The sequence below is a fragment of the Clarias gariepinus genome, chromosome 1 (assembly GCF_024256425.1).
Source record: "Clarias gariepinus isolate MV-2021 ecotype Netherlands chromosome 1, CGAR_prim_01v2, whole genome shotgun sequence".
In the NCBI taxonomy this organism is placed as follows: Eukaryota; Metazoa; Chordata; class Actinopteri; order Siluriformes; family Clariidae; genus Clarias; species Clarias gariepinus.
In genome coordinates this window covers 27,613,723-27,631,254 of record NC_071100.1, presented here as the reverse complement: position 1 = coordinate 27,631,254, position 17,532 = coordinate 27,613,723, and the positions used below count along the sequence as shown (strand labels likewise).

The 17,532-nt window shown below is 37.3% G+C and overlaps 1 protein-coding gene across 1 annotated transcript in view; it reads right to left on the bottom strand.

Annotated features, from left to right (window-relative positions):
* The window catches only part of LOC128544404 (NACHT and WD repeat domain-containing protein 2), a 54,676-nt gene that overhangs the window by 5,591 nt on the left and 31,553 nt on the right, over positions 1-17,532 (bottom strand). The window contains exons 5-7 of the mRNA XM_053514504.1: positions 8,758-8,961; positions 6,464-6,614; positions 4,629-5,218 (exon numbers count right to left, since the gene is read on the bottom strand). Of these exons, the coding sequence (XP_053370479.1) occupies positions 4,629-5,218; positions 6,464-6,614; positions 8,758-8,961 (945 nt within the window). The remainder of the gene's footprint in view (positions 1-4,628; positions 5,219-6,463; positions 6,615-8,757; positions 8,962-17,532) is intronic.

Below are 17,532 nucleotides of genomic sequence, written 5' to 3'. Positions count from 1 at the left end.
TCTATTAAGTTCTTGTGTGTACAGATCATTTTTGCATCTACCATGCACCAGATATTTGTCATTCAATGATAGTTTGCATCTAACCAAGCACAACCATGCATTCAACTACTAAACAGTATTCTCTAATGTATACTACAGTGCATATGGTGATGTTTATTTTGGTAGGCTGCATCAGATTCATAGCTTCAGTAGTCACATTTATCCACAATTATTAACATGGCCATCCAGGACACTGTAAATGGGTGAGAAATCATAGCAGTTCTTCACAATTCATACCGAATTGCAAAGTGTAATAGGTACTTTAAACATTTGGTAGGTAAATTGTGTCCGTTCTTATTATATTCCTGACAATTCAGGATTAGTTTGTAATAAAAATGTAAAAACAAATAAATAAATATAAATAAATTGGGGACAGTTCTGCAAAGATAATGTGAGTGTGGGAATGGCTCCTTAGACCCCTTTACTTAACTCTGAATACAGTCCATTAAAATTAAACAACATAATTACAAGAAAAGTAAATATATTTCAGATAGTTGTCTAATATCGAACAAGATGATTGTACTGTGTCACTTTTAAGAAATGTACAGTACTGTAGGAAAAGTAACTGTTGCTCAAATTAGTTAAAAAGGCTTTACCCTGCCTTCTATTCAGTGCACTTTGCTTACTGAGATTTCACCTCCAAGAGTGGTTTGTCACAGTTAGCTCTCCTCAGGGCGGTGGAAACTGTATCTGTATTAATGAAGCTTGGTACCAGTGTCACAGTGTTGGCGAAGTATTGTTGCCAATACCTGGGACCATTCTTCATTAACTGCAAAGCATTTTATTCTCTGCAGGATTTCACTCTATTATATTTGTTGGAGTGTGTATATCACCTCAGGCCATGTGAGGCCCTATGCCACCTGGCTGATGAGATAACCATGATAATTGTGGAGCAAAAAACACCCAGACTCTGCTGGCATTATTATGTGGATTTGAACATTTAAAAAAACAACAAATAAAAACACTGCACCCGCACACCCTTTACTCCTAAATATAGTAGGGAACTTAACTTTGTTTCCTGTGCTGGTTTGGTGTACTCAGATCAGATCACTGTGTGATCTGTTCCAGAATAGGTAAAGACATAATACTGGTACAGTACATGCCTGTATGGCCTACAACAACTGGGGTGTTTTTGAATACACAAGCAGTAGTCTTAATAAGTTCATCAACACATCAGATTATTTTTGAGTGCACTCTTAGGGCCTGAAATGAACAGCCAACATTAACTAAAATTGTCAAAAATATTCCCAGCAGAGGATGTATTTCCTGCAACAGCTGAGAAAGTTAAGTCTACCACATAAGCCGTTCCCCATATAACCTATTTCCCTCCACAGTTTGGAAGAGAGCATTAACACTAGGGTTAATTCCACCCTAGTGCCGTTCCAATACGGCACTGGTACCTATATAACCAGTTTGTACCGGACCGAAACAGAACGCGAATTTCGGTGCCTCATTTCAGTGCCACTTAAATGCACGAACTGTCGATTGAATGACACAGTTGTAATAAGCATCAGATTCATCAACACACATGATCGCTAGTAAAAATTAAATACTGAATTCATGGGGTGTCAGAAATGATCAGAAAAATAAATTATTTCCTTTAATTCTAAAAATCTTGAGAACTTCGGAAAGCTTTGAGAATACAAATCCAAAACATTGTTGCAGTAATGTTACTGTCCATTTTATTTTTGTAGATTAAAAGTTTATTATATTAGATTAAAAAATTAAAAGCACAAATCATCAGGAAATGAGAGACCATCAGAAATGTGCATGAATGCAGCAAATATCGTTACACTTGCTCTGACAGGCGGTCTACCGCTATCTTAGCTTGCTAAATGAAACAACTTTCGTTAAAATGCCTAAAACCAAACGGTCGAAAGTGTGGCTATATTTCACAAGAAAGGATTCCGATTCCGGCCACTGATTCAGTTGCGTGTAAAAGGGGAAACACGTCAAATCTAATTTGCACATGTAATAAACTTAAAAGCAGGGGGATGCACCGTGTTTGGCAGCTTGCGGACAACAGCTGGCACTATCGGTGTGGGTGAGCCCAGCCCCAGTCATACCAACCGTTATGATGACGACAGCAGCCTTTTCCACAGGTTAGTCGTGAGCTAATGTAATGTTAATCGCAAAATGCAAATCTTGCATTCATGCTAACAAATGGTCAAACGATTTGTAAAATACGAATGTAACATGGATTCTGTTTATAATTATGGCTTTCCAGCTAGTACTAGTAATACTACAACAGTACTTATTAATTAATATATACTTTAAACTTTTAATATATTGTTCAATTTTAAGCATTAAATTTTTTGTTCAATAAAAAATGTATTCTTGAGTAATCCACCATCATTTTGTGGCTTTTGTAAAGTATCGGTTCAGGCACCGTTTTGGTGGCACCGTTACCATTTTAAAAGTATTGATTTGGCACCGGTATCGAAAAAAAAAAAACGAATCCCAACCCTAGTTAAAACATAATCTTTCCTGGTACTACCTTCTTCTAGCATGTTTAAAACTTTCTTTAGTATTAGTAATATTACTATAAGTATTAATCAGCCACATTCATCTCAATCATAATGTTATTTATATACAGTAAATACATGCATGCATGTTTAGCACTTTGCTAGCTAGCCATTCTCAGGAAGCAGGGTGGATGGAACTGCAAGTAAACTCTATTTAATAACAATCAAAGCAAATAATCATGATTTGCAGACAGGCATTCTGGGCTGCACTGATGCAAAAACAGCAAGGAACAAGCTGCAAATCAAAACACAATAAGGCACTACAGGCTTAGTAGCAACTTGATTAGCAGGGAGTATACTTCAGTGAGTGTGTGTGGACTGTCCTTACACAGTATATTGAGTGAAATGACATCGAAGTAGTGACAATCAGTACTAGGCGAGACTTAAAGTGTACAGTGTTTTAAAGTCTGAGATTTTGGTTCATTCTTAGCCTCACTCTTCTCACTCACTCTCTCATCTTCAATAGCACTTTATCCTGTATTCAGGGTCGTGGGGACCATTGGGCCTATCCCAGAAGGCTGGGTACACCCTGGACAGGGCCCCAATCCATCGCAGGGCACACACACATACACACACACTCACACACAACGGGCAATTTGGGAATGCTAATTAGCCTAGCCTGCATATATTTGGACTGTGGGAGGAAACCGGAGTATCCTGAGGAAACCCACCAAGCAAATACCACTTTTTCTTTATAATTCGCTGTTTTTCACATCAGTTACTGAGAGTAAGCACTTTTATGACTAATGCTATGAAGCCACCGGTGGTCTCGGAAAACTAGGCTTGCCCAGTTTAATTTTACTTAAAGTGACAATGTTGTTTGTGCCCATGTCTTTGTGATTTATTGTAATGTCTAGATGCCAAGTTTCTTCCCTGGATAACTCAACAATCAAATTCCAACAACACAAATGTACTTGGCCAATGAACCATGACTGAAATTGCATCACTTGTGGTGACCTTTCTTCCTGTCTGCAGGGGTTGACCATTTAGAAACCTTACTATATATATGTGTAAAATAAGACAAATTATCTTATTAGATTATTAAATAAAAAAAAGAAAAACTTTTCTTTGCCAAGACCACTTTCTGATATCTTGAAATTTATAATTTAATATTATGGCTATTTGCCAGATGTTACAAGAAATAAATACAGAAAGACAACTGGGACACTGAGTATACTTTAAAATATGAATAATTTACCAATAACAAACTCATTGTCATTTTGTTTAAATAGTCTCACACAAGAAATGCTCACAATCTGAGCTGAGAGGAGAGCGAGCGAGCGAGAGAGAGAGAGAGAGAGAGAAAGACAGAAAGGAGATTTTCCTAGGGAGCAAGAGGCAAATAAATGCATAGTGTTACTTTTGTGGTTCTTGTCGTGCTTAGACTGGCCACAACTGGACATTTGTTGACTGAAGTGCTAAATGAAAGCATTTTTTTTGGTTTGCATTTAGTTTCAATGCAGTTATCAATATCACATACTGTAGCAATGACTCACTTGTACTCTGTTTTTAGAAAATCTATGTATGAAACAGTTATATGTGAGTTGAATACCTGTATCCATCCACTATAAGATCATGGTTTGGAGCATGTACGTGTGGTATGAGCGTTCTTGGTATCAGAATTATAGTTAGAATTAATACATTATACCTAAATATCTGGTGATATCTTGAGAAGCGTAAAATTTAATGATGTCTTGGATATGCAATTTCTTTTTTTAGGGAACAATTTATAATAAATGGTCCCCTTTGTTTTTGGAGTAAAGGCACTTGTTACTGCAACAATAGTCTCCATGGAGGATGATTGCAATTGTCTGAAGTGAAAAAGAATGGTAATGGACTTGTGTGATAATGTATTATGATCATTGCATCCTAATCCAATTTGTATTGTGTAGCATCGATTATTAGACCCACTGAAGCAAAACTGAAGCAGTGCATAGCTGAAGACAATGTACAATATAACACAATTACATGTTTTCAAATGGATCACAAAAGAAGGGCATTTAATTTATGATCTTTCTACATAATTCATATATATATAGAAATATTCAAAGGCAATTCTCTCACCTGTTTAGCCACCTCAGCAAGCAACAGTGTCTTTCCTGTACACGGCCCTCCATAAATGACTAGGGGCAATATTCTCCCTCCTTTCGATGGATACAGGTATTCTTGCACCATATCCAGGACCTCACTTTTATACACATAAAAGGAGGAAAATGTCTTGCACAGTGAAAGATGTTGTATGATCTCATCGTACAGTGGATCTGTTTCTGTGTCAAAGTTTTGTTGGACAGTAGCTTGAATAATGTCCACCATGTCTTCATAGAACTGTTTACACAAACCTTCCACATAGTGGCTCTCTACCTCTTGGGAGTAGCCCATTTTCATGTCGCAATGGGTGACAGAGGAATAGACACGGAGGTTGGATGCTGCAACTATTGTGGGGATGAACTCATCTCGGACTTTCAGAAGACGCTCATAGGCCTCCTGGTTCCTCATGACGCGATCCCCACTCATAACAGTGTCCATGTAGCGGGCCATGTCTGGGATCTTGGCAAAGCGGTCGAAGTTGGAGATTTTGCGAATGTAACACACACATTTCTTCAGGAAGGCTGGGGTCTGTTTTCCTAATGCAAAGTCCAATTCATCCTCAAGTGCTATAAAAATAGAGAATAAATATTACTTTTAATTCAGGCTTTTGAAATGTTTGATGTTTTAATCACTATGCACTATAATACTCCACACCCATATTGATGTCTTGATGCCATGAGGTGCCTAAGATTTTGGCAGTCTTTAGCATGTGATTAGTCGTGCTTCCTTAAGCTGCCTTCAAGGCAAAACATATTTGATACGATCTCTTAATCCATCATTGCAGCATCTTATCAAAGTCCTCCACAGAGGGAGCTCCACTGATAGCTTTCCAAACCTTTTAGCTTAGTATCACAAGCTTAAAGCCTGCTTTGTTAACAAGGGTCTGAGAGGATGAATATCGCTGGAAAGGCACCATTCTGGAGGTTTTAGTCCCCAGTGCCATATGTTTTACTTCCTGTGAATTATAAGAAGTATGAGGAGTAAAATGTTGAATAAGAATTTTTACTGGCCTACCAGATTTCCCCAGTAGTAAGTAAAAACGTATTGCATGCATTTATCATATAATAACCAGCAAGTACCATTAATTCACTTTAGTTTGGGTTTACTGAAATTAACCTTAAATTCCTTAAGTCCTAGTTTAATTCTGTGGTGCTGAAAGTCCCAGAATTTCTTTTCATTTGCTAAGGCCAGGGTCTCTCAACCAGCCGTTAATGATCAAAGATTGGCTACAGACGGTAGCTTATCTGTGCCAACATAAAATTTATTTGTTTGACAGCACTCATTGGATTAACCAACATAGAGTAGAATGGGAAAGTCCACTGAGCTCAATGCTTATCTGTGAAAGAGGATGGTAGATGTACAGAAATGTCTTTTTTGAGACATTCCCAAACAGGTGCAGATTTCAAAAATCGGTTCCAACAATTGTATGTTAGAACAAGTTAGTGGCAGGTGTAGCACCTTTGCCAATATCTGAAAGAAGACCCAAACTGTCACCATCAGCTGGGAAGAAATTGATTCTTATGGTCAAGAACAACAAATGAACCACTAAGGTACAGGCCTGCAATGAATGAAAGCAGTTGGAACTCCAGGGCCTTCAGTGTCTTTCGTCAACCTATTGTTTAAGAATGGCCCTGTGTTGCTTTCAGCAAACCCCAAATGAAAGTTCTAGTAAACATTGATTTTGTGCCCCAGAAAAATACAAATTAAAAAATGTTACTGCAAGTACAAGATTGTTATGACATTCGTGTTTGTGGTGAGTGTATGTAAACTTCAGGATATGTCCATAAAATTAGAATTCATGTGCCACATACCAGAACAAAGAAATTTTTTTGCCTGTGGACTTTTCATGGTTCCTTTCTCTTGTAGCTGCAAGACTGCAGTTCTGAAGATTGTCTTGATCTCTTCAGAGACCGCTCTCCAAGCCTTAGCATTCTTGGCCTTTGCAACACTGCTCGACTCCATCTGTGGGAGAAAAGAAGGAGTCACGGTCAGTGATCTGCCAGCATTCAAAGAAAATAATTAAGCTTCTCAGACCAAGATTTATCTCTAAACTATGTTGGTCTTTGAATGTTTAATCAGAGACTCCAGGTTCCTTTCTGTGGTTAGGAATAAAGCTTAATCCATACTCTGTATAATGCCTCAGTCAGGTATTACTGTTGTTAGCCTGCCAGACTTTTTTTTTTTTTTTTGCATTTGTCATGCTCTCTGTTGTTAATTCAGCAATCATATATTTGATGTGTTTTGTCTGTTTTGGAAAGCATGGAAAGTGAGAGATGGGGAAAAAAGAGTGATGGAAAAGGAGGGCAGGACAGGATACATTGGGCCACATGAGTTTTTTTTTCGGGAATACAGGTATAAATTCAAACCCTGCTGTTTTTCTCATTTTAGAACAGCAGAGCCTCAGCAGGCCCTCTCTTAACACACACAACGGGTGTGTTGAGACCTGTTTTTTACACGTGTTGTGACATGGGCCTACCTGTCTGTGTGTGTGTTTGTAACTAAGAATTTGAATATGAAACGAATGTCATGTGTAAAAGTGTAGGTGAATATATATTTAAGAGAAAGATAGTAAAAGAGACAGAGAAAAATCTGAACGCGAAAAAAAGCAAGCAAGCTCTGGATCCTGTGCTCTTACTAAGGTTTAATGAAAGACAAACTGAATTTATGAGCCTAATAAATGCTCCTGTAGGCAAGCAGCTTGCTCTCTCGGGTCAGCCAATTTCTGAAAGGTCCTCAGCCACTGGTCTAGCACATTGTGACATTTAAAGGATACGTCACAGAGCCTTGGTTCACATTTGTCTATATGGGCTCCCGAGAGAACACCAAATACATAACTCAAAGTTTCTCTTTGAGTTAAATCAACATGACGTATTAAAAGTAAAAGGTAATAATGCAAAATGGTGGTTCCTTGAAGAATGAAGGAAAGGAATTATGATTTTGAAATGTAAACAGACTACAGGATATACAGTATACTGTGGTGGCAGTTTACCCACCATCAGGCAAATTGCAATCATGTAATATCTAATGTCATGTAAGATGCAGTGCATGGATTTAATCAGGCAGACCGGAGAGCTCAAAAGGAAAATCAAAAGAAAAGACTTTCTTTGCAGGCTATAACAAACCAGGAAAGTGAGTACTGTAGTTCTTGTCTTAGATTAGGTGATTTAAGGCGGCAACAATGGTGGGAAAACATACTGTATAATGATAATTAGAAGTTTAAACCATACCATACATAAAGGTAATTTGATTGTAAGTTTTTTTTCAAAGTAAAGGCTTAAAATATAAAACAAATACAATAAGCATCTCCACACAGCTTGACACCACACACCGCTTGTTTATTGCCCAATATTGCAATACCCTAATTACACTTCATTCAGGTTACAACTGATTTACAGCAGGTTAAATACAATACGCTGAGCATGTTGTGTTTTAAATTGGAGCACTTAAAATGTATTTAGCTGCGTGCTGCCATTCCATGACAATATGGTGGCTAGAGGTACATGGGCCAGAACAGTAATCTAGGTGTCCCACGTGAACTGTAAGAGGCCGCTGATTTTAACTTAAATAGGCTGCATTTGCCATCAAGACCATGATGTGTGTAGATATGGTTCATGAAGAACCAGAATGTTTCCTGTTTAATGTCAGGATTGGACTACAATACAGAAGAGAAGTCCATGCTTAAGTATAATATTGATCTCCAATTATTTTACATTATAACATTTTTTTAAATAGCAAATATTAAACTCACACGTACTCTCTCCTGCCTTGCCTCCCCCTCACTGTGCGTGTATGCACACTGTAGTGCCACCTGCCTTTTGACAGGATCCCTCAGTAATCAGCATTGTCTGTGGTCACATGTGTGTGTAAATGTTTAAAGGATTCATGGCAGCTCCTTTACGGATGGCGCTGACTTGCTGTCATGTGCTTATATTTTGCTTTTTAGTTTTGGCTAATTTGTTTTGTCCCTGAGTTTTCTTACATTTAATTCAATTAAATAAAATGTTATTTGTATAGCGCTTTCAACAATGGTCATTGTCGCAAAGCAGATTGTTGACCATTCCACTGCAAGCATGTCTTAAATCTCTACGTTTTCTATCCTGCTTACCGAATTCTGATAGTTTTTCAGCACCTCATTTTTGGGTTTGAGGTAATATGCCGGTGGTACTGAGTTTTCATCCCGGCAGTACCACTCCTCCAAGATCCGTGTATCCAGACCCGCTTCCACCGCTGCATCTAGAATCATTTCAAACTCAGCAGATTCAACCTCCCCTGGAACACGAATGCTGCCATACTTTTCCCCAACCAAACCCTGGAAGAAGAGAAAGACAGAGAGAAAGACTACACTAGTAAACACTGGCTATGACCAAAACGGAGCACTTCAAAAAAGACACATGACAATCAATGCCACTGGCGCTTCATTTTACCACAGCCTTATGGCATTGATGCCCAAATATTAAACATTAATTTGAATATAATTATGATCTACATAATACCCCATTCAGCTTTATCTATATTTAGCAACAGGAACAGGAACATGAATGTCACATTTCCTACTAACACAGATGAAAGACACAATTAAAAGGAGGGGATTCCATGTAATAAGTCTGTCATGAATTAAGCACCACGACTTAGGAACTTGGGAACGGAGCAAATCTCACGAACTGATGAGTCTCTACAATCAACTCCAGAACTAAAAACATCCTTCATAAAAACTACAATTTGAATTAGAATTTTCCTTTTAATTGGAGAAAACAAACACAATGAAACAGACAAGAACAGTAAGAGGAAAAACTTATAAGAAAACAGTAATAAAACTGTGGAAAAAAGTTTCACCTTTTATGCATTTTAAAATCTACATCACATCCTTATCTTGATGTTTGTATACAGTATACCTAAAATTCTAGTCTCATGTTTTGTTTGTTTTGCTACTATAGTAAATACTACAGTTTACTACAGCGTTTAGTCAGTTACTATAGTAAATACTACAGTTTACTACAGCATTTAGTCATTTACTATAGTAAATACTACAGTTTACTACAGCGTTTCGTCAGTTACTACAGTTTGCTACAGCGTTTAGTCAGTTACTATAGTAAATACTACAGTTTGCTACAGCGTTTAGTCAGTTACTTTACTAAATACTACAGTTTACTACAGTGTTTAGTCAGTTACTATAGTAAATACTAAAGTTTACCACAGTGTTTAGTCAGTTACTATAGTAAATACTACAGTTTGCTACAGCGTTTAGTCAGTTACTATAGTAAATACTACAGTTTGCTACAGCGTTTAGTCAGTTACTATAGTAAATACTACAGTTTACTACAGCATTTAGTCAGTTACTATAGTAAATACTACAGTTTGCTACAGCGTTTAGTCAGTTACTATAGTAAATACTACAGTTTACTACAGTGTTTCGTCAGTTACTATAGTAAATACTACAGTTTACTACAGCATTTAGTCAGTTACCATAATAAATACTACAGTGTTTTGTCAGTTACTATAGTAAAGGCTACAGTTTACTACAGCGTTTAGTCAGTTACTATAGTAAATACTTCAGTTTACTACAGTGTTTAGTCATTTACTATAGTAAATACTACAGTTTACTACAGCGTTTCGTCAGTTACTACAGTTTGCTACAGCGTTTAGTCAGTTACTATAGTAAATATTTCAGTTTGCTACAGCGTTTAGTCAGTTACTTTACTAAATACTACAGTTTGCTACAGCGTTTAGTCAGTTACTATAGTAAATACTACAGTTTGCTACAGCGTTTAGTCAGTTACTATAGTAAATACTACAGTTTGCTACAGCGTTTAGTCAGTTACTATGGTAAATACTACAGTTTACTACAGCATTTAGTCAGTTACTATAGTAATTACTACAGTTTGCTACAGCGTTTAGTCAGTTACTATACTAAATACTACAGTTTACTACAGTGTTTCGTCAGTTACTATAGTAAATACTACAGTTTGCTACAGCGTTTAGTCAGTTACTATAGTAAATACTACAGTTTGCTACAGCGTTTAGTCAGTTACTATAGTAAATACTTCAGTTTGCTACAGCATTTAGTAAGTTACTATAGTAAATACTACAGTTTGCTACAGCGTTTAGTCAGTTACTATACTAAATACTACAGTTTACTACAGTGTTTCGTCAGTTACTATAATAAATACTACAGTTTACTACAGCTTTTAGTCAGTTACCATAATAAATACTACAGTGTTTTGTCAGTTACTATAGTAAATGCTACAGTTTACTACAGCATTTAGTCAGTTACTATAGTAAATACTACAGTTTGCTACAGAGTTTAGTCAGTTACTATAGTAAATACTACAGTTTGCTACAGCGTTTAGTCAGTTACTATAGTAAATACTACAGTTTGCTACAGCGTTTAGTCAGTTACTATAGTAAATACTACAGTTTGCTACAGCGTTTAGTCAGTTACTATAGTAAATACTACAGTTTGCTACAGCGTTTAGTCAGTTACTATAGTAAATACTACAGTTTGCTACAGCGTTTAGTCAGTTACTATACTAAATACTACAGTTCACTACAGCGTTTCGTCAGTTACTAAAGTAAATACTACAGTTTGCTACAGCGTTTAGTCAGTTACTATAGTAAATACTACAGTTTGCTATAGCGTTTAGTCAGTTACTATAGTAAATACTACAGTTTGCTACAGTGTTTAGTCAGTTACTATAGTAAATACTACAGAATAAAATATATTATAAAAAAGATTATTTTTTCCCACTGGACACCTCTCGTATACAGTACCACACACAGACAAAAACAGACACATATTTATCAGGAAATGTGGAACATTAAACAGTGTCTAAGAGGGAAGCAGAATCAGCTCTCTCTCTCTTTCTCTCTGCCTCACACACACACACACTCTCTTTCCTGCCTTGCCTCCCCCTCACTGTGAGTGCATGCACACTGTAGTGCCACCTGCCTTTTGACAAGATCCCTCAGTAATCAGCATTGTCTGTGGTCACATGTGTGTGTGTAAATGTTTGAAGGATTCATGGCAGCTGCTTTACTTTACAGATGGCGCTGACTTCTATGTGCTTATTTTTTGCTTTTTAGTTTAAGCTAATTTGTTTGGTCTCCAAGTCTTCTTTCATTCAATCTGATTAAATCCAATTCAATTTTATTTGTACAGAGCCTTTGATTGTAGAGGGGGGAGTGACATTTAGTGTATGGTGTTGCAACAAACTGGAGCTCAACCATTCAAATTACATTTAGTTTAATTGTGTTTCACGTTGGTTTAAAGTTCTAATAAAGATCGAATGCACAGAGATATTAGAGATATTATCACTGAAGTAATATCTCTGAAACTCCACTTAAAGCAATTGACAGTGCTTGCCACACTTACACATATGGGAACCTCAAACTGAAGTGTAGCTAACAGGGGTTAGTGTCAACATGTAAATTATGACTGTGAATCAGAATAAGCAGATGGATGGGTCGCAGCTCATTAGTCGTTCAGATAAATAATATTTGCATTTGCATACAAGAGGCACTTTAAACAACTGACCCGAACACAGAGATTTAGGCAGATGGAATGTTCATAGCCCCTTAGTGATCATACACTAAAACACACCAGACCCAATTTATTCTATTTTGGTAGTCCTGTCTTCAGTGTTTGATTCTCTTCTTGTTTTGTTTTTATGAAATGCTTACTGTATGAGGATAAAGTGGTATAGAAGATGAGTGAGTGAGTTTACTGTATGTGCTTATTCTATCAGCACATGGCCCACCTAGTGTATTGTATAAGTTAAAATTCAAGTTATAAATGATTAAAACTTCACTATAAATAAAATCCACTTAAATACAGGAAATTTTAAAAAATGTATAATTTTTCTAATTTTCTGTGGACTTTACAGTCTTAACTTCATAAAAGCAGAGTACCAATTCATAACTGTTTTTCTATTTAAAGCAAACTCAGACTCAGCTTCCCTGAAATGCATTTTCCATTTTTCCTTATGTTTACTTCTTTCATGATATGCTTTCTTGTTATTTATTTATTTATTTTATTTATCCACCTTAATTCTTGGATTGCCTGCTGATTGCTTTGCTTTTTATTACTTTAAACATTTCTATCTTATATATTCACTTCTTTCATTCTTTCATGGTCTGTTACACCCCTGCTGCCTCAGCGGCTGCCATCACTTTATTCTCTTGTGCCACACCGTAGACACGCAGAGGAGATTGGCTTACTGTCAGGTGGTAATGTTGCATCACCTGATGGCCAAGGGTACAGTAGATCTCCCAAAAAACCTTGCTGTCCAGTATATCTCACATAACTGTCCAGGATACGAAGCAATAGGGTAGGGGTCATCTCCGAAGTATATAGGGTTGAGATGTCCTATGCTTGGCCAGAGGGGGAAGTGACATCATCCTTGAAGTAAAAGGAAGGAAGTACTGTATACCATTTAGGCAAGTAAGGGAGCGATGTAACCTTTAAAGACCAATGAGGCAGAGGGATGTCCTAAGTGAACCAAGGAAGCAGAGTGACCTCCTCAGCCAAGCAAGGAGATGGAGCAATGTTTTTAGTGGAGAAGGAGCCAGGTGGCATAGTGAGGGGTTAGATAAAGCAGGGAGGTGAACTGATGCTCAAGGTAAGATCATGAGCCATAATGACATCCTCAGTGGAGCAACAAGGCTGTGCAATGTCCTCAGAATCAAGTAGAATCTGGAATAGAGTGATGTCCTCAGTGCTCAGTGGGGCAGGAAGGGTGGAATGATATCTTCAGTGGGGGAGGGAGAAAAGGAAGAATGGCTCACTCTGGGTCACCTTGGCCCTATTTTGTCCCACACTGTACTGTACTCCTCCATGGAGCTTCCTGGATGTTAATAAAAGCAGCTGCATCCATGTAAGTAGGATGTACATGCGCATAATATTAATTAATCAAAATGTGCAATCAAACATACACAACCAAGTGCAACATAAACTAGACAGCCAGCCACTGAAAAGACAGAATGTAAGTAGTGGTGCTAAACATAGTGAAATGATGTAATGTGGATAATGGGTAGTGTTGTTCCCTTGGCTCTGTGCTCCACTGGCACTATGCTTGTCTCTCAGGAGCTGTTTACCTTCCAAACCCGAATCAGGAAAAAAACCTTATTCTAACTGGTAATCAAATTAAATATGGAATCTCAATGATGACTCTGTTGACCTTCTGTTAACATTTACATTAAATACTACATTTGTGCAAAATGACATTCACAAACGGTATATGTTGTCAGCTATATGTGTTAAATATTCACAAATACAGTTAAATATTTCTGAGGCATTCAAACCCTTAGCTGAGTTGCTGAATAAGCCTTAAGTGATTATGTTTCTAGAATAGGTATTCGCGGAGATTCCTACAGGGTTGAAGTTGATTCGTTTCTTTGCTACCCATGCTGTAGGCCGCATCACGTTTTAAAATAAGAACTAGAGTTAATGCTAATGTATTTAAGTACTTTCTAGGAAGCATTATATTAACCAAATACAACTCTGAGTGTCTACTGTAGTTAAGGAAGTGTCTTATTTCACTGTTGTTTATTTGAAAGAGATTTAACTGAATAATTTTTTAAACAGTGTACTTATCAGATGTTCATCCTTAATGCATATGTATTGTCTATAAATAGGTATTGGGACAAAGTATTAACCCAAAACTTGATTATTATCATTATTGGTTAAAGTTTGCTGTTTAATTAAAAACTCATAAAATTTAAACAGCTTTCTTGGACTTTGGCTTCCTTCCAAGTGCTCAGGGCTCAAAAGACCAATTAAAATTCATCCTGTTCTATTTAGCGACAGATTAATGGGAGACGCTGATAGGACCGATACAGCCAAATATCAACCTGGTCACTGGTAAAAAGTCTGATTAAATTGGACCGAGGTATATCAGAGAATCGTGGGAGTTCTCACTAGTGACCGATGTCCTGTCATGTGTGGTTTATTTGGAAAGCTTATGTACTAGCAGTTAATACTGTAGTTTGGATACACCTTCTAGTTCCGTGGCCTTTCCTGATTTTTACTTCTTTCTACCATGTGCCGTAATTTTCTTTGAACAATTGATATTGAGATGATACTTATGTTCTGTAAAGTCTTCATAATGGCTCTAATCTGAGGTCCTGTTAATTGGTGATTTCTTCTTAAATTATTTTTTTGGGTTTTTCCAATTTTCTCCCCAATATTAGTCGTAGCCAATTCCTCCCCGTCGCTAGGGGGCTCCCACATTAAGGCTGCTACTACCACTCAGTCAGCTGACCGCATCTTTTCGAACTGCTTGCTCACGCACCATTAGGGGCAGAGTAACACATTCGGAGTAAAGCGCTAGCTGCTCCTTCCGCGTGCGCAAGCTGTAGAGCCGTGATTAATGTGGGAGCGCAAAGTACCTCTCATCCCTCACCCCTGAGAGAGCTCGGCCAATCAGCTCTCTCTGTGCCTCTGGCTGTGAGAGGTAACAGCATCACCCGGGATTCGAACCAAATTGGTGATTTCTGAGGCTGGAACTCTAAATGAATTTCTCCTCTGAGGCAGAGATATATTTTGGTCTTGCTTTTCTGGGATGGTCTTCATGAGAGCCAGTTTCATCATTGTGCTTTACGGGTTTTGCAAATGCACTTGACAATACTGTTCTTGCAAGAACTATTGTTGTTATCGTTGTTATTTAATTACCTAATGTCATATGTATGTGTGTGTGCTGTCTCATCCTAGTGATGGATCTGCGAGAAGAAAGTATGAAAACAATATTGTCTTCACCTGAAATACTGTGATTTCAGGGAACCTCAAAGGAGCCCCTGCTTCAGAATAATTGGTTGCCTTGTCTTGTTTTAACCGTGCTAGGAGGTTTCACACACTACAAGGTGATTTTGGCTGACACAAGTTCACTTATTCTAAATTTCTGTCAATTTCACTGTATTCTCTGAAGAGTGTATTGTGGTAAACTACATTATGTCCTGAGAAGCATTTCTCTCATTTCTTGTGTAGCAATACAGAACTGTATGCCGTAGCTGTCCTTTGAAGTGTTTTGAGGAGCGTGTCTGAACTGTACGTTTTTTCTTTGTGCTTTCCACAGTCTATTCTCTCATTTTCTGTCTATTCCACTACCTCCATGTGCCTGAGGCTCTGTGACTGTGTGTCAGCTGCACTTCTCTTCTAACAAGAGCTTTGATGTTTCTGTTTCTTAACTGAAAGAAACCTGAGTCGCCGTTTTTTTTTTCAAAGAGTTGTCAGAGGTGTAGTGGGAATTTAAGAGCATTTGGTCATGTTTTATTTATTTACCTAAAACAGTTGCTCAGATTGACTCATATAAAGTCATATTAATAATGAACCCAGTAAACATTAGACGGCTAAAAATCGGCCAGATTGGGTTGGTTCCACAATCGACGAGTTTTGGCTTGAGTTTTAGATGTTTTTAATGTGATCTCAAATTCATGTCTTCATATGTAAGTGTGGGGAAGTCCTCGGTACGCACTTTACATTTTAAAGACATTTAAATGATCTTAACACTGGATATCTCGTGACCAGCTATATGTGGAACAGAAGATGTCTGTACTGTAGCAAGACATCTTTTCACTAAATGGGTCAGGATCTTTCAAAGACATCTAGATTATGTTTTTATATTAGTCTGAAATACATTTATATCTTGAGGTTACAAATAGCTAATATTTTCAATTTCTTTTTTCCTGTAGAAATAAGCAAATTTTACTCCCCTTCTACGTATGGGGCATTGGTGGCTCAGGTGGTTGAGCCTCTGGGTTGCTGATTAGAGGTTCTGTAGTTCGAGCCCAGTCAGCGCTGGGTCACTACTGTTGGGTCCCTGGTCAAGGCACTTGACCCTACGGTCTGTATAACCCAGCCACTGCATGTAGTGCTGGTCCCAGTGGCAGGGTTGTGACAGGGAACGCACAGGCATAAACCTGTCAGATCTTGCAGATTTAATGATCCAATGTGGCAAACCCTAGGATCAAAGGGACAAAGCGCAAGAATAAAAAAAATAATAATAAAAACTCCCCTTCTGCTTAAACTTGAATGGTCCGACCCTGTCTGTCTTTGTTTGAATAAGGCGACGCATGCGCAAAGTGGGAGAATTCAAATCAGGCTACCAGAAAGGAAAATGAAAGCTACATTCGAGGAAAAAAGATTCTTCACATGTTTTTTTACTTACCAAAGATCTGTTTATTTTCACTAATGTTTGTTAATATAAGTTAATTCTAATTATTTAACTATTGTTAAGCTAATATAAAACTTTTCTAGTTCAATAGATGATAATGTAATAATTATTTATAACAATGACAATAAAAGTTGAATTGAATTGAAATTGATATACAGTTGAGGATGTATCGTTATTTCCTTATAAAAAGGAGCTAATATGTTGTTGTTGCCTTATTCGAAATTCACCTTAACCCTGGACAATGCTAATGTTATGCTTCTCAGCAATGCTTAAAATAAATGTTGGTGTATTATCGGTCTATTATTTTATATCTAAACTAAAATACTGTTAACCACTGACAATTACGCAGGGCAAAAAAAAAGTCTGTCTAAACTGTCCAATAAGGTGTTCATCTATAAATAGACATACATTATATAAAGAAACATCTTTTGAACTGATTTTGAACATCTAGACATTATTGGGAGGTCCTGATGAGTTTGTGAACTCATCATGTCTTTCTGTGAAAGTTTTCTGATCTAACAGCTCATTTAGCCTCATTCAGCTGGAAATGGAATGGCGAGTGTTAACATAGTTGTTAACAAGTACTGTGCAAAAGTCTTGAGCCACGCCTCATTTCTTCATATTATATTAAATTAAACTATGTAGATTAAATTAAAAGGTAGCTAAATGTTTCACTGGACTGCCCAGTGCCTAAAGATAAAGATAAAAAAATGAGT